At 44.7% G+C, this 24,021-nt stretch overlaps 1 protein-coding gene across 1 annotated transcript in view; it reads left to right on the plus strand.

Moving 5' to 3' along the window:
* Nucleotides 1–8,108: 8,108 nt before the first annotated feature.
* The window catches only part of EDAR (ectodysplasin A receptor), a 35,832-nt gene continuing 19,919 nt past the window's right edge, over nucleotides 8,109–24,021 (plus strand). The window contains exons 1-4 of the mRNA XM_054592011.1: nucleotides 8,109–8,186; nucleotides 8,973–9,095; nucleotides 9,342–9,523; nucleotides 17,023–17,108. Of these exons, the coding sequence (XP_054447986.1) occupies nucleotides 8,136–8,186; nucleotides 8,973–9,095; nucleotides 9,342–9,523; nucleotides 17,023–17,108 (442 nt within the window). The 5' untranslated portion in view covers nucleotides 8,109–8,135. The remainder of the gene's footprint in view (nucleotides 8,187–8,972; nucleotides 9,096–9,341; nucleotides 9,524–17,022; nucleotides 17,109–24,021) is intronic.

Genomic DNA, 24,021 nt, shown 5'->3' on the forward strand with positions numbered 1-24,021 from the left:
CACCCCCAAAGGATTCCACAGTCCCTGCAGATCTTTTCATACCTTTTGAATAAAAAGTTGTGTCTACGACCCAGGTAACCTGTCGCTCATTCACTTACATGAGTTTTAGCAGTACCTAACTACAGGTTAGTGATGAGGATTCAGTGAGTTAACACAGGCTAGTGCCTGCAAAGTAATGAGTCAGCACAAAATGTTAGTGAGGAGAAGGATGGGCACTGGCACAGCCAACAAATGAGGCTGAGGAAATTAGGGAACAAGGCTGCAGGCTCAGGGAGAGACTGGTCACAGGTGTGCTGTTGCCAAGGCCCTAGGAAGCAGGTTAGCACAGCTTGTCTATAGAGTCCATGTGCCTTCCATCCGGGTTGGGACCCAATGCCAGAGGTGCAGTGATGGGGGGCGGGCGGGATTGTCTGGAGTGCATGTGCCTCTAAGAGCTTCTGGGGAAGGGCTGGAGGTGTTGTAGCCCTGCAAGTAATCTGCTCACGCCATACTTCACATGGAGCTGAAAGCAGCAGCCCCACTTTTTGTCTTCCCTAGATGACCTGTGAAGGAACCGTTTATTTCCAAATAAGCAAGGCTTTTCTTCACCCCTTGGTTAGTTGTTTTAGATACAAGTTAGCTGCGTGTTAAAGTATGGTACCATTTTTTAACTTTCTACCTTGAAATAATGTCAAACTTACAGAGACGTTGCGAGCATTCGTTATCATTTTGCCAAATGTGGTGTCTTTTGGCCACTGATTCACCTCTCATGGGCCCAGAAGGATGTGCTTCTATCCGCTTAAATCCCGGTTTTCTTATGAGCTCTGGAAAGGCTCTGCTTGGAGCCCATGATCTAGTGGCAGACAACTTGGAATGTTTCTGGCAGGAGAAAGGAATGTGCATGAGGAAGGAATGTGCATGAGGACAGGGGATCCTTGGTTTCTGTCTTCTCCCTCAGCCTTGACCAGGGCCTCTACTGCATGAATGAACAGGTCTTTGTCCAGAATGAGAGGAAGAGATGGGCCCTGTGGCTTCACAGGCAGCTCATTAGAACCTAAGTCACCTGGATACCGTGACAACCAGGTCTCTCCCATACACAGATCTTTCACCTGAGCTTAATTCATATAGGCTGCCTTCTCTTAGAGATCCTCCAGGCCCCTGAATATGTCCACCACCTCCAACACCTCCTACCTGCCTCTGCTTTCTGCTCAGTAGCAGCCTCAGATGTGCCCAACAGCCTCATGGAGACCTGGGCCAGCTTCTGCGCTGTCATCACTGACACTATCACCTCCTAGGAGGTTTCTACCTCCTTTCTTCCCTGGGCAGTAGTTTTCACATTACAAATTATGTCCCAATAAAAGGTCATGAAATCAATTTCATGTGCTGCAACTACCACCATTTTTAATGGAATAAAAATAATAGGACAGAATAGGTCATAATACATTTCATGCAGTAAGTATAAATGTTGTTTCATTTAATTTTTATCTCAATTACCTTGGTAATATAATACATGTGTGTTAGATCACATTGTGATGTTCATTTCTTCTATGAGTCTCCCCTTCTTTCACTGCAGTAGAGAGTTGGTCCCTGCCCCTCTTTGCTTCAGTACACAGCTTCTGCACAAAACCCATTTCAGTCTCTCAGCTTCATCTGGCCTTATGCTCAGCCCTCCAGTCCAGCCCACACCCCACTGTCCCACATACCTGAGCATCTTGTATATCCAGCACCCAAACTGTAGGTGGCCATCTGGCTCATCTCAGTTTCCAATCACTTAGAGCTGGGCCTCCTCCTTGTAATCCCCATGCCAGCCTAGAATTGGGCCGGATTGGAGATGCTTCATATTTTTAATGGGTGTAAGCAGAACACTGCAGAGTTACTATATCTCAACTCCAGCCCTCTAAGGTTAACAAACCATAAGTCTACTAATGGCCACCACCTGTGAGATACCATGAATCTTTTTGGGCCAAGAACCCACCTCGCCCCAGAGCAGGTTTTGTCAAATGCTTATCTATACTGTTGACTTGAGGCCCATGGAGAGATTTCTTGATGGATGACCAATTTCACATTTTAGATCCTAGTGTATTTCCAACTTCTTCCTGATCGATTCTTACTTCCCATAGCTCATGAGAGGAGCTTTACATGATAGAAAATGCAGAAGATTTACATGTTTGGAAAAAACTGTTTTACTTTCCTTCCTCAGTTCTAGAGTTAGAAAGGGCTGCGGAGAATAGGGAACAAGGGGTGGGGGGAGGACAGGGCCCTGCCAGTGCTTAGCTCAGGCAAATCGGCATGGTGCCTACAGTACCCCTGAGAGCACAGGAGGACTTGGAATCCAACACCAATGGCTGTTCCCAGAACACCATCCCCAGCCCAGGCATCCAGACATCAGACTGCCTGGTGTTGGCCAAAGACTTGCCATAACAGGATGTTGTTACAGGAAAATCTCATGCCAGAAATGCCCAGGCTGGGACTGAGAAAATGGTAACAGAAGAGGAGGCCAGGTTTGAGTTGGGGAACCCTCCAGCCTCCCTTTCTCATGTGACATGGGCATTCTTGTTATGCCCATTTTATTGAGCCACCAAGAGGTGACATAACTGGCCCAAACAGGATGTGATTCATTCAGCTCTGGTTTTTAATCAGTACACTTTTGTTCCCTATTTGGTTAACAGCAGGTCTGGGATTCCCTGGCTGAGGTCAAAGGATGGCATAGAAACAAAATATACCAGTCATTCCAGTGGCATATCTCTCTTTAAATGGGCCTGTAGTTCAAGGCCTTTCTCCCCTCTGAGCCTGATGTAAAGCTCACATAATGTAGTAAGAATCAAGTTGGAACAGGATCTGGGCAGGGCTCAGAGATCCATAGTCATACGCTATTGTTGTTTTTATTGCTGTGTTGTTATTTTAGGTGGAAATAGTGTTGAGAAAGGAATGGCCACAAAGCAGAGAAGTAAAGAGTTAGTTGGAGGAAGCAGAGGTAGTCAACTAGGACAGCCTGGTCAGAGCTTAACCACAGGCTCTCTGTGTTGCCGTGACAGCAGCCACAGGCACAAGGTGATAAGAGGTGCCATGGTAGTGTGTTTACAGGCGGTGGCTGGATTCACCTGTGGGCCGCACCCCTAGCTGCAGATCCCTGAACTAGACCATTCACCAACCAGTCAATTCCACGAAGTTAGCAGTAGCCTTGTGTATCAAATTATAGGAAGAGAGTTTTTGGTCTCCCCACACCCATTTCCCCTTTATCTTCACACTTAGGGCACAGAACTCATGTAGGCTGCAGAGCACCTGCCCAACTCCTCCCACTCTGATCTCTGCAGCTGGTCAGCAGCAACCCCACACTGCCCTGCCCTGCATAGGGGTTTGAGGACTTCCGAAGCCAAAACGACCAGACTGTGATGACTAGGAGTAACCCACCAGCTTGTTGGACTCCTTCCTGAGGAAGAACTGCACCCTTCAAAGGCCTATCAGACCTCAGGAATGAAATCCTAAAGAGAGGGCTGCCCTCAGCTTCCTTCCTTGACCTGCCTTACCTTCTTATAGAACTGGTAACAATAAGAGCAATGCATCCAAAGCCACAAATTTTTGTTTGGCTTTGCATATTTATTTGCTTTTCTTTTCTGTCTCCTTCCATTAGCCTGGAACATATTAAAGAACCTTTCAATGAATGCTCCTGGTTGACACTGTGGCCAACCCTTCTCTGTGTTTACAGGGAAGCCCTCCCAGGTTCAGCTATAATTAGAAGTCAATTAAATTAAAACCCTGTGTGATGTTCTTGGAAGTCCTTCAAGTATCAGCTTGCCTTGGGAGAGCCTCTGGTGTGATTTGGTGGAAACCTGTCTCTGCCACCTGCTGTCCTAAAGGAAAGACCAGGTTGTCAGTGAAATCCTTTGGAGGCCAAGGGAAATTAGGCCCTAAGTTCCCTTTTGACCTTTATTTCAACACTGTCTTACTCACCTGGAGAGACAGCAGGCCAGGCCTCCCTCCACTTCTGACCCTACCTACCCCAGCCTTCTCACTGCTAGAAAGAAAGCACCCAGAATTTCACCATGGTGTGTCTGGGTGTTCTAATCTCACCTTCATCCATTTAGTGTCTTTCAAACATAAATATGGTACTGAATTGCAAGACAGTGTGCTAGAAAGAACAAAAGGGCAGGTTTTGTCTCCCTGCAACACATTCCTGAAACCTCGCTCTTTCTCAAAGGCCACCTGACGTTATTCACCAGGTGAGACACTATAGTCTAAGTTAACTGTGCCCATAGGGGATAGATCCTGAGAAAGATCCAGACTCCCTGGGATGTCCTTCCCCTGCCTGTGCTCTGTACAGAGATTGGCTTCTTCCTCCAAAAAAAAGTTGTTATTGTCCTTTTTCCTGATCATATAGTTCATACATACTCTTCCAAATCTTTCTGATGGTAGGAACCATATAAAAAGGGAATGTTTCCCATACCTTCCTTCAATCCTTTTTCACCCCCACAATTTCACTCCCTGCCAAAAAAAAAAAAATCTTCATTGAAAAAGCAGTCATCATCAGAGGCAGATCCAGAAAGAAAACTCAGCGATCTCCTACTATAGAAGTTCACACCACAACATCAGGAAGTCAAGACAAATCAATTTAAGAAGCAGAAGCAAAAAAGAAGAGTCTCACAAATAATGGGAAGACAAAGAAACACTCCCCAATCGAAGGGAAAGGAGGATCCCCACAAAGAGAACCAAATGAAACAGAGGCAAGTAAACTATCAGATGTTGAGTTCAAAACAATGGTTCTAAGGAATCTCTGTGAGTTCTATGAGCTCAAAGAGAATTACAAAACCCACAGGGAGACTACAAGGAACTTACTGCAAACTATATCAGCATGAAAATGGACATAGGAACTATTAATAAGAGGAAATGAAGAATACAATTCCTGAATTGAATAACACAGTAGACGGAATCACAAGCAGGCTAGATGAAGCAGAGGATCGAATCAGTGAGCTGGAGGACAAGGTAAAAAAAAGCTCCCAGAAAGGGCAAGAAGGTGAAAAAAGACTCAAAAAGAATGAAGAGGCATTGAGGAAAATGCAGGACAACCTGAAACGTAATAATATCTGTATAAGAGGAATGCCAAAAGGAGAAGAGGAACAAGGCATAGAGAGCCTGTTTGAAAAAGTAAGGATGGAAAACTTCCCTAACTGGAAGAGAGAAAAAGTCACACAACTCCAGAAAGCACAGAGGGTCCCATTCAAGAGGAACCCAATGAGGCCCACTCCAAGACACATCATCATTAAAATGGCAAATACAAAAGATAGAGAATCCTAAAGGCATCAAGGGAGAAAGAGGGAGTCACATACAAGGAAGCCCCGACAAGGCTAGCAGCTGACTTCTCAACAGAAACACTACAAGTAAGAAGGGAATGGCAAGAAATATTCCAAGTCATGAAAAGCAAAGGCCTGTGACCAAGACTGCTCTACCCAGCAAGGCTCTCAATTAAAATGGAAGGAGAAAGAAGGAGTTTCCCAGACAAAAGAAGGCTAAAAGAATACACCTCCACCAAACCAGTATTTCAAGATATGCTAAAGGGACTGCTTTCAGAAGATGAAGAAAAAGAGTCTATGAATACCCAGTTCCTTTCACAGTCACCAATGCTTGTTATTATTAATATTTCTAATACTAATTTATCTGTGACAATGATGTGTAATTTTAGTTGTTCCTTTATTATTTGTTGAAACTAAACCTGTTTTTGACTCTTTCTCTTATTTTTAAAAAGCTTTAAATGACTTTTTGGTATTCTTTATCCAGTTTTTGATTAAATATTTGTAGAATGTTTTCCCTAAAAAAAAAAAAAAAGCAAACTATTAACCCTTTTTTAGGTGTGTTGCGAATACTTTCCTATTCTATTACTTGTCCTTTAACTTTTTTGATATGTATATTACTGCATAGTCTTAAATGTTTAATATAGCCATATTGTCAATATTTTACTTTATAGTTTCTGAGTTTGAGTATTTTACCTCAGGGAAAGAAAAATATTATTTTGTATTTTCTCCTAAAACTCCTTAGATTTTACATATTGATTTTTAACTCCCCTGAATATTTTTTGTATAATGTGTGAAATAGGGCTCTATATTTGTCTTATTTCAAGTAATAGTGGATCACACACCTTATTTGTTGAATAAACCTTATTTTTGCCCATTGATTTGAAATATCAGCTTAATTATGTATTACATTGTGAGACAGATATATACATTTGTTTCTAGAATGCTCATTTTATTTCATTGATCTACTCAATTATTTCTGTGCTGGTATCATGTTGTTTTAATTGCTGAGACTTTATAATGGATTTAAATCTTTTAATATTTTATAATGGATTTTTACATTTAAATATATAAATAAATAAATAAAATCTGCATTGAAAAGGAAAAGAAAGAGCAATGGCTGTCACTCCAGACCTGCTTCTGTGTATACAGAAACTTTTGCAAATACGAATGTGGATGGCCTGTGTGATTTCTTCCTGTATCGACCCTGCACAGTGTTCCACTAGATTTCTTGTTAGTTATAATGACAAGTAAGCAAGAGTGTTAAAGCTTGATTTTACCCAGCCTCTTATGGGCAAAGGGTTGGAGGTGAGAGTAGGTATTGGACAGGCATCCTGTAGTTGAGGGGAGCCAGAGCCACATGTTCCCTGGAAGGGAGGCTGAACCTGAGAGGCAGGTGGTCTCAGAGCTCTTCAGATTTGTCCCCACCTAGCCTCTCACTACATATTTATGCAAGGTGCTTCTGCTAAATATGCATTCTCTCCTCCATTACTCAAATCTTACTGAGCAAGGTGCTAAGTCCTAGGGGAGAGGGTGAATTAGAAAAGATCTACCATGTCTGTTCACTTAAAGAGTTTACTTGTCCTCAGCACCAGCCCCACCCAGTCACCCCAGTAACTGGCCATTGATTTTCGCACTCCTCGCCTTTCCCCATCTCCTGACTTGCTCAGCCCTCCCTCTTTCTCAAACTTAACTTCCTGTTTCCAATAAATAATCTTTTGGCTGCTTTTCTCCCTGCTGCCTTTAGGATATTGTATTGTAAAGATTAAGTTCAGGTCTTTTCTCCTAAAAACAAACAAACAAACAAACAAACAAGCAAGTGAACAAAAAGCTGGAATTCCCATTTATCAGTTTCCTAGTTTCCTGCTTTGTGTTCCTGTATAGTCATTTTTGGGTGGTATTTGGGGATAACAATGGCTTATGGAAAAGAGCATTCACAGATGACTCATGGTCTGAGTCAGTGGTTGATTCTGCAGGCTCCTCACATAACTCAGCATGCTGTTTTGTCACTAATTCATCCCTTCTGTAAAAGCAAGGTGACAGTGACCCAGCATGTGGCCACTGGGGAATTTAGGTGCTCACATGAGCACATTGTCTCTCTTTGTATAGCCAGGCTCCCAGGTAAAACTGCTTTGACTTGGAAACAAATGTCTCCCATTCTGACAGTGAAAAGGTGAAAAATAACACCTCCTCCTTCAAAGTAATGCATTAATTTAGTAGTTAGGGGAAAGCCTTGAATGCCTGAGCTGTAGCCATCCTCTGTTAGCTGTGTCACCTTAGGCAAGTCACTAACATCTCTGTGCTTCAGTTGTCTCAACTCTACAGTTCAGTGGTTGGACTGATAAATTCTCCCAATTACTTCTATGGATGACCTATTCTTCACAGACAGAGGGAAGACCTCCCAGAGGAGCTGGGAGAACACAAAGTAAGGTGGGGAGAAGGCACTAACTCCAGGTCTCCCCTGGAGCCAGTGGATCAACACTAGCCTAGAGCACACATGCCAGGGTTCTTCAGACTCTCCCAGAAAAAGAAACAAGTGGTCATTGCTCAGCTTCAGCTGTGGCCTTGAGTGTGCTCTGATCCCTCCTCTGTGGAGCTCTTCCCCAGGAATGGGGTGACACTAGGCGGACAGTGATGGAATGAGTCAGTCCAAGGGGTCTGGGGCTCAGTTTAAATCTGCCTTTTCCTTTAAGGCATATTCATTCCTCCGTCTGCTTGCTGGGAGGTCCCTCAGAACCAGAAGAATACAAGGAAGGCAGCTGGACCCAGGATAGGGGCAAGGCCACAGCCAAACAACCCTGGAGCAGCCTCAGGTCCTGCAGGCCACTGCTACTCACTAAATGTGTCTTTCAGGTGAACCTGTGAGAGAGGATGGCCCACATAGGAGACTACAAACTGATGCCCTGGCTCCCCGTCCTGGTGGTAAGTGGGTCACAGCACCTGCCTTGTCCATACTGTATCCTTGGCCCAGAGAATACCCATGGTAGCCCTGGTGGAGATTCCAGTGGGAGCTCCCATCCAGTCTGTGTCCTTCACCAGCTACACAACCTGGGGCAAGCTCCTTGGTCTCTTAAGCCTCAGTTTACATGGCTATATAATGAGAACAACAGTAAAAGCACCATCTTCACTTATAATGCCTGCAATACCCTGAACAGTGCCAGGGTTCAAATTAGACCTCCCTGGCTGGTGGCTCCCTTTATAGGGTTTCATGGATAGCATGACCCAAAATGCTTATTTGCATTGTGATATACACAACCAAGTCTGTGTGATGAGCCACACTGGTGGGCCACACAGACCACAAAGACCCAGAACTTCACCACAGGGCTCCTCCTCAGGTGGGAAGAGGCACCATGCAACTGAAAGACCTGCTGTTTTAGAGGCTGGGGGGAGAAGCTGCCTCATCCATGACTTTGGAAAGAATGAAAAAAAGGTTTCTTAGGTGAAGAGAGTTTGGATCAGGCCTCAAAGATGGAATAGGTATGGAAAGGGGAGTCAGAAATGAGGCCAGACTGTGCAGGCAGGGTTGTCTGCCCAGTTTATTAACTAAAGTTCCTGGAGATGGGGTACCAAATAAGTGCTGACCGAGCGGAGCTCCCACCATCAGACTCCCTCCTCACCCAGCCTTGGGGCTATCTGGGCACAGACCCCAAGTACCTATGTGTGTCTTCAAGGAGACGTGGAAGTCAAACTACCCCTTTCTTGTGGCAGGTATCTCTGATGTGCTCTGCCAGAGCAGAATACTCCAACTGTGGTGAGAATGAGTACTATAACCAGACCACGGGGCTGTGCCATGAGTGTCCCCAGTGTGGGCCTGGGGAAGAGCCATACCTGGTAAGGCCCTCCCACCCGGCCATCAGACCACAGTCCCCTTCCCCTTCCTAGGACTGGTGATCTCTCCCTCCTTCACAGGGTGTTGTTGCCCTATCTCATGTTGCTCTACATGTGGTCCCTAAGCTTAATCAGTGCCCAATGCACCTGATATGCCCATTGTGTCTGGCATGCCCAAAGACCACGGGTTTGGTCATGGCAGGCACAACCCTATACTCACCTGTGTCCTCTGTCCTCTTCCTTGGCCAGTCTTGTGGCTATGGTGCCAAAGATGAGGACTATGGCTGCGTCCCTTGCCCAGCAGAGAAGTTCTCCAAAGGAGGCTACCAGATATGCAGGCGCCACAAAGACTGCGAAGGCTTCTTCCGGGCCACTGTGCTGATGCCAGGGGACATGGAGAATGATGCTGAGTGTGGGCCTTGTCTCCCTGGGTAAGCATGTGGTTCTCCAAACCACACCCCAGACACATTCTGTAGAAAGCCTTAGTATCTCATTGGTGAGGCCCCCTGGGAACATGAGCACCTCAGGTCTGCAGTGTAGCGTCATTCCTACTGTTTGTCCTGTTCTACAAGAGGCAGCTTGGCAGAGAGGAGGGCACATGCTACATGGCATCAAGGGTGGTGAGTTCTGCCACCTTTCACAAATAGGCAGCCCACCGAGCACCAGCTTCTGTGTCCTTTAAGTGAACATCAGTCATAGTAATATCTTCTGATTACCCAAATCATGCAAATTTATTGACTACCCAGTGAGGTAATACATGTGGAAAACTTTGAAGAATAAAACAAAATTCTGTACAAAATATTATTTTTAGAATTTTTAGTAAACCGGGAAAATGGCGGTAAAAGCCACTGATATTAACATGTCATATGGTACCTATAATTCCACCACAATACTCTTATGTATAAAAGTCTTCTCAAAAAAGCAAAGTGCAAATGCAGTTAGCCTGAAAGACATAAAGATAAAATCTTCCTTTATGCAGGCTGGACCCATTAGCAAGTTCTGCTTGAAATAAGGAAAGCATCGACCTAGACCCCCAGTAAACACCAAGCTTAGCTGTTGCTGCTGCCTCCCTCTAGTGGCCACACAGCATAATGTCTATAAGGGCTACACAGAAACCAAAAGCTATGGTGAAGGCTAAAGGGTGATCAAGAGGTGGTAGATGTGGTAGAGGGTGGTGCTGGTGATGATGATGGAGGCAGTAATGGTGGAGGCAGCCATGGCAGAGGTGATGGTGTTGGTCATGGTGGCAGCAGCATTTCAAATAGTGCACTGTACTTTACAACCTGCTAGTGTACCTGTTATCTCAATATATTGTATTGAGAGGAGGAAGAAAATAAGAATATATGCAAATGAGAACACTGGGCATTAGTCTATAAGAAACAAGAAGTACAAAAAAGGCAGGAAGTTCCACCAATTTAAGAACAGATCAAAAGTGAATAACTTTAAAATAAGGAGATATTTTAAACTTGCAGAAATTAACCTTAGTTCAAATTTGTTACTACAAAGCAGCCATTCCCATGGTTTCCAGCACCATCTCTCTGCTGGTGATTTGCCCCCCACCTTCAATCCCCGTAGTTTTCCATCTACCTCCTGAGCTACAGACCTACATGTCCAAATATCTGAGGGGGCAACCCCATGTCAATTTCCTTGACACAATGTATGATTCAAACATATTTTTCAAATAAATAAAACAGGGGAACCTTATTGCAGAATCTTATTTTTCAATATGAAAGAAGAAAGAAAGAAAGAAAAAAAGAAAGAAAGAAAGAAAGAAAGAAAGAAAGAAAGAAAGAAAGAAAAAGAAAAGAAAGAAAGAAGGAGGTATTTATAACCAGGGAAGATATTAAACTATTTTCTTAGAAAATATGGGTAAATAAGCCCTGGCTGGTGTGGCTCAGTAGACTGAGCACCAGCCTGTGAACCAAAGGGTCGATGGTTCGATTCTCAGTCAGGGCACATGCCTGAGTTGCAGGCCAGGTTCCCCCAATAGGGGGCACTCAAGAGGCAACCACACATTGATGTTTCTTTCCCTCTCTTTTTCCCTCCCTTCCCTTCTCTAAAAGTAAATATTTTAAAAAATCTGAAAGAAGAAAGAAAGAAAGAAAGAAAGAAAGAAAGAAAGAAAGAAAGAAAGAAAGAAGGAAGGAAGGAAGGAAGGAAGGAAGGAAGGAAGGAAGGAAGGAAGGAAGGAAGGAAGGAAGGAAGGAAGAAAAAGTTCTCTAGCATGGTGCTCAATTTAGTTGTAGAGATTATTGTGTTGTGGGGGCTCCACCAGAAGGAAGGTATCAAAAGAAGCAGAATCAATGCATTCCTACCCAATAGTACAAATGTCTGCTGAGGGACTGCTCTATGCACACTGAACTTGAATGAGAGAAATTTAGGAAGATCTTGAATTTAGATAGCTGGAATCAATCTCTGATAACTTATACAATTCCTGGAACTTTATCTTGATTGTGTTTTATTGGTGAAGACACATAATTCATGAAAGAAATTTAGAGTTTCATAGATTAACTATACATGTGCTGAGGAAAGCATGCTCCCCTTGTCATCTCAGCTTGGAAAGAAAATAACCCTTTTCACAAAATCTCAGCTTAGAGAGCCTGTCAGTGTGAGAATCTGACCTGACATTCACAACCTAGCATAACAGCTCCCCTATTTATTTTAGTGAATCTTTGAATTAAGAGTCTACCAGGTAGGTACTAGTGAGACAAAGAAGAAAGACCTGCTGCAGAGGACTCAAGTCTTCATCTTGATGCTGATTCAGGTCGCTATGTAAACATCTAAGTTGTATAGGGACATAATCAGGCTGTACCTTAGAATGGCCCTCTTGGCAGCAGTGAAGATAAAGTGTTGAGTAGGAAAGAGATGGTAGCTTAGGGAACAGGGATGAGATGGGAAGTTAGTTGTGAGGACCAGGGCAAGGCAAAACCATTGGGAATGGAGGAAGAGAAGAAATTCAAGAGCTTGTTGGAAGATAGCAGATATTGAAGCTGCATACTGAGTGCATGTGGGATTTGGGGAAAGAGATTTTGAAGAGGACTCTCAGATGCCTGCCTCTGCCAGCTTTGCAGATAGTGATGTCATGTACTAGGATACAAGAGAAAGAAGAATTTTGGTAGGGAGGTAGAGGAAAGATGGAGGAGGAACATGTGGACTTTGAGGTTGCTGTGACATCCAGACCAATGTATCTAACATGTCGGTGGATAAACAAGTACAAAGCTCAGGTCAGATATGGAAGTCACCTACCCATTAATGGTATGGGAGAGAGTGGTCCAGATAATATCCCCAAGTAAGAAAAAGAGGAAGGGTGCAAGATGTAGCCTGGCCCATCAGCATCGTTGGCTTGGACCCAGCCGCATTTCAGACCTGTGTGGGTATTCACAGTAGTCTGTGAGCCCACAGACTACTCAGCCATGTTTTATTCCAGATGATCTCAAAGGGGCAATGAATATGCACTTTGAACAGCCTGTTTCCTTCTTACTTAGACCCACAGAAAAATTCTAACCAGAAAGAACAAGCCATAGGACCAACGCAATTAATGACCTGTCCCGTAGACAGCTCAGCCACTAAAAAGGCTACTCAATGACAGTGAAGAAAATTTGCTGTGTCCCAATAATTTTACCAGAAATAAGTTTTACAAAGGAATAGTCATGAGCTCCCAGCATCTAGAAGACTTCAAAAGATAAGGACAACCATCTGTAGAATTAGTGGGGAGGCCAGCCACTGTGCTCTTAAAAGGGTCTTTCCAGCTTTGAAGTCTTAAGTCACTCCCTCCCCACTCCATGAGAACAGTAATCTGCTTCTTCCACATTTTGTCTTCACCACCCAGGAAAAGGTAAGACCCAGAAGGGTACTGTGCAAGAGACACATCCTGGCACACATCTCAGTGCATCCTCACATTATTCCATGGACAGTGAAAATGTATAGTCAGTTTCCAGTTTGGCTCTGTGCTATGATATGACTTCAAAAAAATCACTCCCAACACTAAAGCCACGGAAATAGAAGGCCCCTACTCTATCTCCAGTGCTCAACTTCCTTATACTGGCTTTAATAAGCACGATGCTTTATCAGGGTAGGTCCCCAAGAGCCTCCCACTTCCTATTACATGCCCTAGGTTTTGAGAACAAAATAAAGCTCTCATGCTATGTCACAAAGAAGGATTACAAGGGGTTTTGGCAAGTTGGTGCTATCAGCTCCATGAAAGGTTGTTTTCATTCCCAAATCCATATGGTCCCCAGGCTGCGGATGTAGACTGCCTCCCATTTGTCTTCCTGACACTACAGGTTGCCTTGGCCTGCTCGGCCCTTGTGGTTTGGCAAGCACTCTCTTCTTACTCTGCCATCTCTGCTGTGTATTGGTACATGGCTGAGACACTGGCTGAACAACAAGCAGTACATGGGACTTTCCTGTTGAGAAAGCCTTGTGTGGGAGGGCCAGGGAACAAAACATGAGAAGAAGATGAAAGAAAAGGTGAAATTTCATAACCTTCCCCAGGGCATCATGGGATCTATTGGAGAAGCTCCTGTTGGCTAGCTGTTATACCACATCCATTCCCTGCTGATAAGGCATTTGAAGTTGTTTGGAGGACAGGGGCAGAGGATGCAGAGGTGGCTTCTATACCCCAACACTGTAGTGGGCAGAAGGAGTGTCAAAGAGCTCAGTGACATCTAGCACAAGCTTAAGAGCCCTGGGAGACAGGAGTCTTTGATGAAAATCTACATACATAGAAGATTCCAGAGGCCACATTTAAACTGAGTCTTGTCTTGGGTTATTCACTACAATCAACCCTGGAAGAAAAGCAAAAAGAAAAAAAGATCTAGGGAAAAGACAAAATAGAGAGCAAAGGGCAGAAAATTAGACCTTTACAGCAAGACAAAGGGACCTGATACTCTTTAGTAGGGCTCAGCTTCCTAAATGAATACCCAGCTTCAAGTTGCTAGAAGAAGCTAAACAATTGCTTTCCATTTCTGCCTAGCAATGAATGAAAGTTATGAGGGTAAACTAAACCATGAGTAGTTGACATTAGTCCTAAAGAGAAAAACCTAACATTTAAAAAATGTTCTGTGCAATATGTTCTAGGAAATGCGTGACATATTTAACACTCATGATTTCGTAGCAGCCTCCTGGAACCAACATTTTTTAAAAAAATTACAGCCCTTCCATATTGTTTCTTCAACTAAGTTATTTAATATGTTACATAGTTTGGTACAGACACATAGTCAGGACAGGAGGTACAGATGCAGCCATCACAGCCTTCTGGGAATCAGGAAGAGATGCCCACATAGCCTGCCCAAGAAGGTGCCTACATGCCCAGAAAAAGGAGCTGACTGATTGCAGGATAGAGCCCCCAGTGGTGGCCTGAAGGAACCCATTGGGTGCCCCATCTAAGCCCAAGTGTTCTACACCCACCCAGTTGGCTGTGGGTCTTCATCCAAAAATGGAGTTCAGCACCAGAATGTTAACCAGGATGGCCTTAGCTGTGTTTCTGCTTTTTGTAAAGGGTGGAAAGATATACAAGATGCCCTTGTATCTTCTATCAGTCTCAACACTTTAAACTTCCATAGAGAAAAAATTGGTCTCATTCACTTCTTTTCCAGTCAATACTTGCCTAGAACCTTCCCTCCTCAGTACCTAGTACAAGGCACTATTAGGAATGCAGGTATGAACAAGGCTGGCCCTGAGGGACTCCCAGATCAGGAACAGACAGTCGCAGTCTGGGTGAGAAGTATGCAGTTGGAGGTGGATGTAAGAAGAGGAGCAAGTAATAGTAGTGTAAACAAAAGATCTCTTCTATCAATCTAATGCCAACAGTAGTCCCCAACCTAGCGTATGGTAAAAGAAGAAACTCTGTTCAGGTAAACAGTTTGCAAAACCTGGAGAAGCATCCTCTAGTGGAAACCGAAGGTGCGTTCCATGAAGACAAAGGGGGGGCCAGTTTTTATAGAAAAAGTCCCCATCCTGGTTGGTCTATTTTTATGCAAATGAGGAATCCAAAGTTGCACTGTCTGGTCCAAATAACACTGTGCTGATTGGCCAGCTTCATGTGTTCTGAGTGGTTGTTATGGAGTATCTCTTGATTGGTTAGTAAAGATGCAAATGAATTTATAGCTGGGTAGTTTCAATTGCACAGGGCAGGTCTCAGCCCAGTAGTTGAAATACAGTATCAGAAATACCATTATAAGGACTGACTCAGCCAGCAGGAGCGCAGTTCAGGAAGCCAAAGTTTCAATTTTCAGCTTTTCCCTGAAATGTAGACTGAGTGAGAAGCCTCTGTTGGCAATGGCTGCTAAACTCTGGTTATGAATTTGTGCCAACTCAATTACAAGGAGTCCTTCTTGGCAGATATATTCCTTCTTGAAGTTCACAGTGACAACACTGGGTCTGCATGTCAGAAACCTGCAGGAGGACTGGCCTAGACCCTGTCACCCTCATGAGGCCACATGCAGACATACATGCCCTCCTGGGAGCAGAAGCACTGTGACCCCTGTGTGGCTTCCTGCTTCCTGGGCACAGATGGCTTCTGGAAGGTGACAGAATATGTGCTTGAAAGAGGCTTCTTACAGAAAGCTTAATTGTTGAGGCTTCTGAGAGATATTTTAAGATTGGTTAATTAATGTTTATAAGACACAGAGGAATCTGAGGATAAAAGGCTATGAGGAAGGGCAGGTAATTATGATCATAATGTAACTGGTAATGGTCCAGTTCATGGCGGCTGGAGTCCAAAGTCTCCCCAGCACTTCTGCACCATGCTACCACTTACTGCTGCCATCAGCCAGGGTCGTGCACAGCTAATACACAAAGATTAAAAAACAGCCATGGAAAACTTCAACAACAGAGAGGGATTTTTCATTGTTTGAAATGGTAGTAAGGGAAAACATTGGCACCAGCTCAATTTATTAATTGATTTCTAACAAAGCAATGCATGGCTCCATGATCATCATTGAATATGGGTTTATGGAAAACAAGCACACACTAAGAAAAGTGCCAGAGCCTGCAGGTGGCAAGGAGCCTAAGCTGTGAGGCGTGGAGGGGAGGTCCAGGAGGTGGACGTCCAGGAGGTGGCGTGGCCCGCATAGAACTTCAACCTGTGGTGGCAGAGCTCTGTGGGTAGGGTGTTCTGAGAGTCTGAATGGTCATGGGGCTGGCATATCAACATGAAGAAGCTTGAAAGACATAACAGAATATCAATGGGGGGTAAAAAACTTCAGTCTTACTGTGAAGCATTTGTCCATTTCTTTAAGTGTGTGCAACCCCAGAATCAACGTATATATGTGTCTTTTGTTCAGTGCTTCCTGAGAAGAAAGCAAATAAATTTCAGTTATCACCTGGCTGTACTTTAGGCTGTCTCTACAGCTCTCTGTGGTGACCTCTCCAGACATTGCTGTAGCCATGTTTGGCTGGCTAGTGCCATTCACTGTTGGTCAGCAGGTACTCACTAGGAGGTCCCAGTGTCATAGGCATAGACACATCTGCCAGTAAACCCACGAAGCCTCAGGCTCTGAGATGGGCATTTGCTGAGAGGGTGATCCTCCTCCAAAGATGCCTGGGTCCCTGGCTGGCAAGACAACCAAAGTACTAAACAGAACATATACATAGTGGGTATGCAGATATTTCAAGTGGATGATGTTGATGAAAATAGTGATGACATATATACACTAAAATTCATCAGTGAAAGGAATCAAAAAGGGGAGGAGATTTTTAAAAGATGAAAAATTGCCCAATATTTAGGGAAAAAATCTATTTTAAGACAAGCTGAAAACCCCCCAGTGATCAAAATGAGCTGCTGGCTCAGCAGGGCTCCTGATTCTCAGGTGTCTGTCTCAGCCCAACTTAGGTCATGCTTTGGTTGTGGGTATGCCAAGTGCTCAGTACTTGCTTGTGGTAGTGCCTGACTCACCTGCTTGCTTTGTCTTGTTTTTCCCTCCTGTAGCTACTACATATTGGAAAACAGACCCAGGAACATCTATGGCATGGTCTGCTATTCCTGCCTCCTTGCGCCTCCAAACACCAAGGAATGTGAGTGCACTTTGTCCTTCCATCAAAACAGTACTTTTTCAGTATTGATGTCTTGGATTACACCATGTGGCAGACAGAAGCTAATCCTGGAAAACAGACAAGTTAAATACAGTGAAGGCATAAACCCATCAGACATCAAGTCCATGAAGGAGGTTTGCTCTAGCTGAACCATGAGTCAGAGACTTAGGTCATTCACCTTGGACAGGTGACCTTAAACAAGATTCATAAACTCTATGAGCCTCACTTTTCTTCTCTGTAATTTGGTGGTACTAAAATCTGAATTAACCATGACATGCAATTCTTGGATAAAACAGTGAGATCACAGATACCAGAGTATTTTGCAAAGTACTATAAAGCTCTAGACAATTGTTAGTTCTCATACATTTTTTAAAAGTAAAAGATAGGCTCCCAGATGAGTCCAGGAAAAGTAAAAAAAGTGATAACAATTAATAAAATAGATTCCAGGAAGCCTATATCAACAATGAATCTCACAAGTTTAGAATCTTACCTTGGGATATTTCTTTTATGTTAATTTGGTTTGACTTTCATGGGCATGTTTATGAGGTCGTGCCAGGAACCTCTGCTCCAAGAATGCGTTGTGTAGTCTCTTTCTTCTGCGGTCTTAAGAGACATGAATGAAGGAGGGATGGATGGGCATCTGGGATGAAACAGGGAGTCTGTTCCCTGGACTGCTCTACTCCCACTCCAGGTCAGAAGAGGTGCACATACTGGAGCCCTGCCTCTTCTGGGTCTCAGTGAGTCCCTGCCCATACCAATTTTTCACCATAATCTTATCTAAGAGAATAGAACAAGGACCTCTCTCGAGAGTACCTAGGAGGAAGGGAAGGACAGCAAGAAGAGGGAAGCACCACCTTCCCTCACCTTAAGTTCAACTGGGAGAGGTGCTCTGAATGGTGGGGCAAAGGCTATTCCCTCCCTTACAAACTTCTTAAGTAGAGGAACCCGGCAATAATGAACTTGCATGTCTTTAAAGCTGAGCGTTCCTCATGTATGACGCACCCATGGACAAAGCCAAAGTAGGGAAGGACTGAGGGTAGGAGGTAGGGATGAGCAGGGCAGGGAAAAGTGGTGGCAGGAAAATGGAGACAAATGTATTAGAACAATAAAAATATATATATATATATATTTTTTAAAAGCCGAGCGTTCCTGCCCAGCCTGATTAATTCACCAATTAGAGGAAGTCTAAGGGCTCCTGGCTGCCAGCAGGACTGTGGTAAAGTTAGCTGCCATTGCCAACAAATCTTCTGCTGGGAAATCTAAACTGACTCCATATCAGATAGTTCAGATGAAGTCCTCAACTGAGAGGATGTCAGACACTCACCACCTATTTAGAAAAGGTTCTTTGCATATGGAACCAAAAAAACAAGCAACTCTTCCTCATGGGACTCTTTTGTTTGAAAGCTCACACATGCAGTGTGTCCTTTTCAATACCTGAAATTTGCAAAGCACCTTAGTCCTGGAGACTTTGAAAATAAGTGCATCTCCCTCCCAAGACCCAGTCCTTAATTGCTTAATTGAAAACCAGCACCCAGTAAAGTCTCCTAGTGGTTCAAAGAATCCAGTCCTGAAGGAGGCCAGCAAAGAAAATGGAAACTCTGTTAGCCCATCTGGGAAATGGGAAAGACAACCAGATAGGCTGTGTGGGGTCACATGGTAAATGGAGCCCTGCCTGGGTCATAGTCTCAAGTGTGGACATGAAAGTTACTTTCTCCACCACTGGGGTCTCCGCTTCCCCCTGCACAGGGCTCCTGCTCAAGAATCAGCACACGGCCTCCACAAAGACACTGAGACCCAAACTCACAGGACTGCCATCAGCAGCCCCACCAGGAACTAGGTGAAACTTCACTGATTGGGACTGCAATGTGCTGGCTGGTTGCTCCGGCCCCACCAGGTTCTGCCCTTCCTGACCCTATGGTCAGTGGTCAAGAACTCCTTTGTCTCCACCTGAGAAGCCTGCTTAGGTTTTGTTTTGATGTGACTTACCTGGGCCCTTGTCATGCAAAGCTAATGCTCTTGATTGCCTGAGTCAATGCATGGTGAATTACACAATCCACAGTCAAAAAAAAACCTGGGGCACAGATCTCAGGGAAAGCATGTGGGAGATGCACATATATGAGGTCTGTGTGGGCCAGAATGTGGCTGTGTAGGAGTGAGTCTTGGGCTGCATAAGCCAAGTCAGTGCCTGGGGCTATGTGCTCCTTCTCTCAGTGCTTCTCCATCCTTAAGGATATAATGGCTTTTCAGAAGTGCAGGGCTGAGATTCTCATAAGAGACCCAGGGGCTGCTAAGACCACACTGAGAGCCCTCATGTGGGTTATGGGACTGAGTTTAAATACCTCAGTTTCCTCACCTGCCAAAGATGTCCACCTCATCAGCTGTTGTGGGGCTCGATTGAGCTGTGCCCATAGGCGCAGCCACAGTGCTGGTTACTACGTCGAAGCCCATCCAAATATTATCAGGAGAAGTAGCAAAGCACTGCACAGTTATTGCATTTCCAGCACCATCAAGTAGGGGAGGGAAGCCAGAGGATAGCCCTGGTCACCATTAGTCCTGCCTTTGGAAGGCTGTGTCATCTTCATGCAAACAGACTTGTATGGAGCTTAGGATAGAGCCTGGATGGTACTCAGAGACTGTAAAATGCCATGTAAACCATGAAACCTCCCTCAGTTTCTGTTTTCTCTCCTGAATAATTGAGAAAATAATATCCTCCCAGTGTACCAATAGAGTTGTCACATACGTGCATAAAATATTTTGAAAATTGAAAGCACAAAGCATGTAAATGATGACTCTTCTATAAACCACAGGAGTGTGGCAGGGATGCTGGGGTATTCAGGAGTTTTGAAACCAGGCCTTCTCCTCTTCTGCTTCGGACTTGTCCATCAGGAAAGCTTCAAGCCTTTCTTCCAAAGCTTCGGCCCCAGTGAACAAGCAATGCTTTCATACATCCAGTCCCATTGCTATTTGTGTCCTGGAAGTGAGAGAAGAATCCCTTTGGTTATTTTCAGTTATATCAAAGAGCAAGATCCACTTGGTGCAACCAAAGCTTTCTGGTTTTTATTTTCCCTGCACATGCCCAAGGGCTGCCTTAGAAAAGAATCTATGTTATAATGGTAAAGATGCATTGTGAGAGAGGAAGAAAGGGAGTGGCATCAGATTTGGGGCACATTAGAGTTTTATCTCTTGAAACAGTTACCTAACTTTGTGTTTCAGTTTCCCCATCTGTAAAATGGGGATATTCATCTCACAAGATTGTTGGAAGGAGGAGATGACATGTCCAGTGTGTATGCAGCCCCAACTGCAGTGTATGCACATGGCACTTAGTATATGGTGAAGCCTCATGAGTGAGCACCAACCAGGTCTCCTGGGGCCTGTGCAGCTCCACCTTGCACAGTAGCCTCCTGTGCCTCATCGGGTCACGTGAGACATGGATAGCAAGAAACCCTCCCCCACAGAGTGCTGGAGGAATGCATGAGATAATGGTACGTCTGGCACCCAGAAGTTGTTCCCTTTTCATTGTCAACATTTTTATAACCACTCATCAGTGACTATGACCCCTGAGTCAAGTCCAGGATAGACTCTCCTTCTGGAAAATTCTACTCTATCACCAGGAGTGTTGTGTTCCCCTCTAGATGCTATTGTGTGATGCCCAACAGTGATGGAACTTCAATGTGAAGTCTTGGCCTCCCCAAATGCCAGTTTCCAGCTGTTTCCAAAGCAGTGTTAGTCATATTTGAATATGTGCACCCAGTATTAATGGTACAAAGACACTGCAAAAGACCAATATTCAAAACATCAGGTTTTGGGGTAAGGAAAGGGCTATTGATTGAGAAGGTGCCCACTCAAGCAGATGGTTCCTCAAATCCATCTTCCAAGAGCCCAAAATTTGTCTTTTATGGCAACGGAAGGGAGAATGGGAGGGACAAGAGATCATTGACCACTGAAGACATCTGGCTGCCAACAGGGATTCAAGAAAAAGTATGAAATCTCTAAATCTCTTTGTTCCTTTTATACTGTTTGACCCCTGCTAATCTGAGTCAGCCCTGAGGCTACCACAAATCATCTATAAGCAGTCACCATCCTTGTACACATTTCCTCACCTCCCCAGGAGAGGTACCCCCCCTGGCAAGAGGCTGTCCCTCCAAAAACTCACACCCCAAGTAGAATTCCTCTAATAATGAGCATATCTGTAGCAGGAGCTCTTCGCTTGAAGGCCACAGGAGAAATACAGGTTAGAATAAAGTCTAAGAAAATGAGCATTTCAATCTGTCACACCATCACCAGGGGTCACGTTAAGAAACAGGTGCTGCTGCAGCAGATCTGGGTGGGTTCAAAAACTGCCCTTCCAGCAAGCTCCCCAGGACTCCACTTTGAGCAGCCAAGTTCTAATGGCTCTGCCCACAGTTCTGCCAATAGGGGCCTCTGAGCCAATGCAACAGACTCAGGCACCCTCCTTGACAGCTGTAAGAAGGATCAGACAAATCATTCCTGAAAACCAAAGCTGTTTACCATATGCCAGCCCCCTCTAATATGCACCAGCACATTTATAAACAGTGTGGATTAACAAGCCTCAAAGGCTCTTAGTAAACCCTCTCATTACATTGAATAGAGGTCTAACTGCATTAAGTCACGCTCATAGATCTAAGAATCCTCCTGAGAAAGGTGAGTGTGCCCCCCCCCCACAGAGCCCCCATCTGCCTATACCTTCTGTCCACAGTCAGTGGTGCCTCAAGCTCAGATTCCATTTTCTTTTTTTTTAATAGAGATCTTATGTGGAAGTTTCTGTTTATTTTCTGGGACTACTGTTTTGAACAACCTTCCCTTACCCCTATTATAAAATATCTCATCTTTGCTTATTCAAAGCCAGGCTTCAAGTATTATGGAAGGTAAGACGAGTTAGTAGTTGACCACCTAATAGAAACTACACTGAGAAACATTTTCATCAGTGGTCAATTCCAAAGAGGCCAAGTGAACTGGAAAGACATAGCCCATGTTTGAGCAAAGGGAAAACGCCCAGCCACGAAAGAGTGTTTTTGGTGCATAAGACCACAGTAGAACCTGGAGCAGGACAATGTGCCATGCAGGGTCGTGGTGGCAATGGCATGCTGTCCTGAGTGTACCTGCCCTAAAGATAGATCTCTAGTCATGCAGCATTCCTGCCCACTCTCCCTGTGTATCCTCAGATATGCCAAGCTATTCATTTAATATCAACTGAGGCTCACTTTGGGGGGAATTGTCCAGAAAATAAGAGTGGAGGTATGGCCCAGCTTGCCCTGGCACCTGCCAGGTGCAGCGAGGTAAGCTTTACTGATGCAATAGCATGCACCCACTGTCTGGTGATGTGCACATGTAACCAGCCCTACCAGTCAGATGCAAAGGCATTTTATAAGTCAGCGTGCCACTAGACTATTCCCACTGTCCCTCTGTGGACCACAGACCTGGCTGCATTTGTGTCCCCCCACCCCAACTTCTGTCACACAGCCCCAGCCAGCAAGCCCAGGCATAAAGGGACAAGAGAGACAGATGACAAAGATGCACAGCTAGAGCCCACGGGTGGTCTTTTCCTGACTATATAGCTTAAACTCCCTTGAGCTCCTTAACAAAAAGGTAGATTAGCTTCATTTTCAAGGTTCAATTTGCTTGAAGCTATACCCCTTATTCTTTTTTCTCACTTCACTAGAAAAAGTTTGATAGGCTACCTCCCGGCTTGATGCAGACAGCTAAAAATCTGAAGTCCATCTTATCATTCTGGAACTTTCAAAGGGAATCCATGTGGTGCGTGAGGAGTGAATGGCAGGCCTCCAGATCAATCTTCTCCCTGGGAGCAGTTACTGAAAGACATGTACCCCTTCCTCGGGAAGTATACACCTTCACCAGCACCTCCTTGGTAGGCCACTGATTCTGAGGCCAGGTGAGAAGGCTAAATTAATTTAATCTCATCTAAATTTGGGGAGTGGGGAAAGCTATTTATTCTCCAGAAAGACAAAGAAACATCTCTCTAAGCTCAATACAAGTGGGGAGCCATTCTCATAGCAGGGGAGGTGCTGGAAGGCCTAGGAGAAAAAGAAATAAAAACCACACCTTCCAGCTGTTACCATAAACATTCCTCCTCCAACCACCCAACAAGTCCCATGTCCCACTTCCCAGCTTCCTGCCCTCTCATCCACCAGCAATTACAGAAGAAGCAGGGAGGCCCTGGGACACAAGGTCAGGGCATCAGTGAGCCCCGCTCTGTTCTGAGCATGTCACTTCTGGGATCTCTGTTGGTTCAGATGGCAGCCCATGCAGACCTGTTACCTTAGTGCTCTTTATACCTCTCAGCACCTCTCCCTCTCTTGGTAGAAGAGCTAAGAAGTCATCCCAATGACAGCAGTTGAGGGAAAAAAAAAAAAAGGAAAGAAGTGCATACCACAGAACTCACCATGCCCTGCAGAGTGAAAGGACTGACTCCCCCATCCTTTAGTGGTCTGGGTGGCACCACACTCATGTTTCAGGCAGGACCCTCACCGAGGAAACAACATGGAAAATTTCTCTGAGCACGAGCTGGAAGGGCAGCAGGATGGAACCAGGAGCATGCATACTTGCTTTGCCGACGCTCCCCAGGGTGAGCCCCTGTCCAGTGTTGAGGAGAATGTGAGCCTTCATACCTTTCAGTGCTTCCTAAAAAACCTGACTTTTGGCCCCTCAGGCGGCAAATCACATTTCTAATGTACACAGAACAGTTTAATTTCCTGTCTCAAAATCACATTTCTCATGTACCCATGACAGTTTAATCTCCTGTCTCACCTGAGCAACTGGCTGACCCTGACACTGTGACACTTCATAGAAATGCAGAATTATACCAGGAGCCAGGCCTCACCTTATCTCTCCCAGACTGCCATCCAATTTTACTTGT

Source organism: Pteronotus mesoamericanus, unplaced genomic scaffold, assembly GCF_021234165.1.
Source record: "Pteronotus mesoamericanus isolate MK-2021 breed Mesoamerican mustached bat unplaced genomic scaffold, CSHL_Meso_final scaffold_31, whole genome shotgun sequence".
NCBI classification, from domain to species: domain Eukaryota; kingdom Metazoa; phylum Chordata; class Mammalia; order Chiroptera; family Mormoopidae; genus Pteronotus; species Pteronotus mesoamericanus.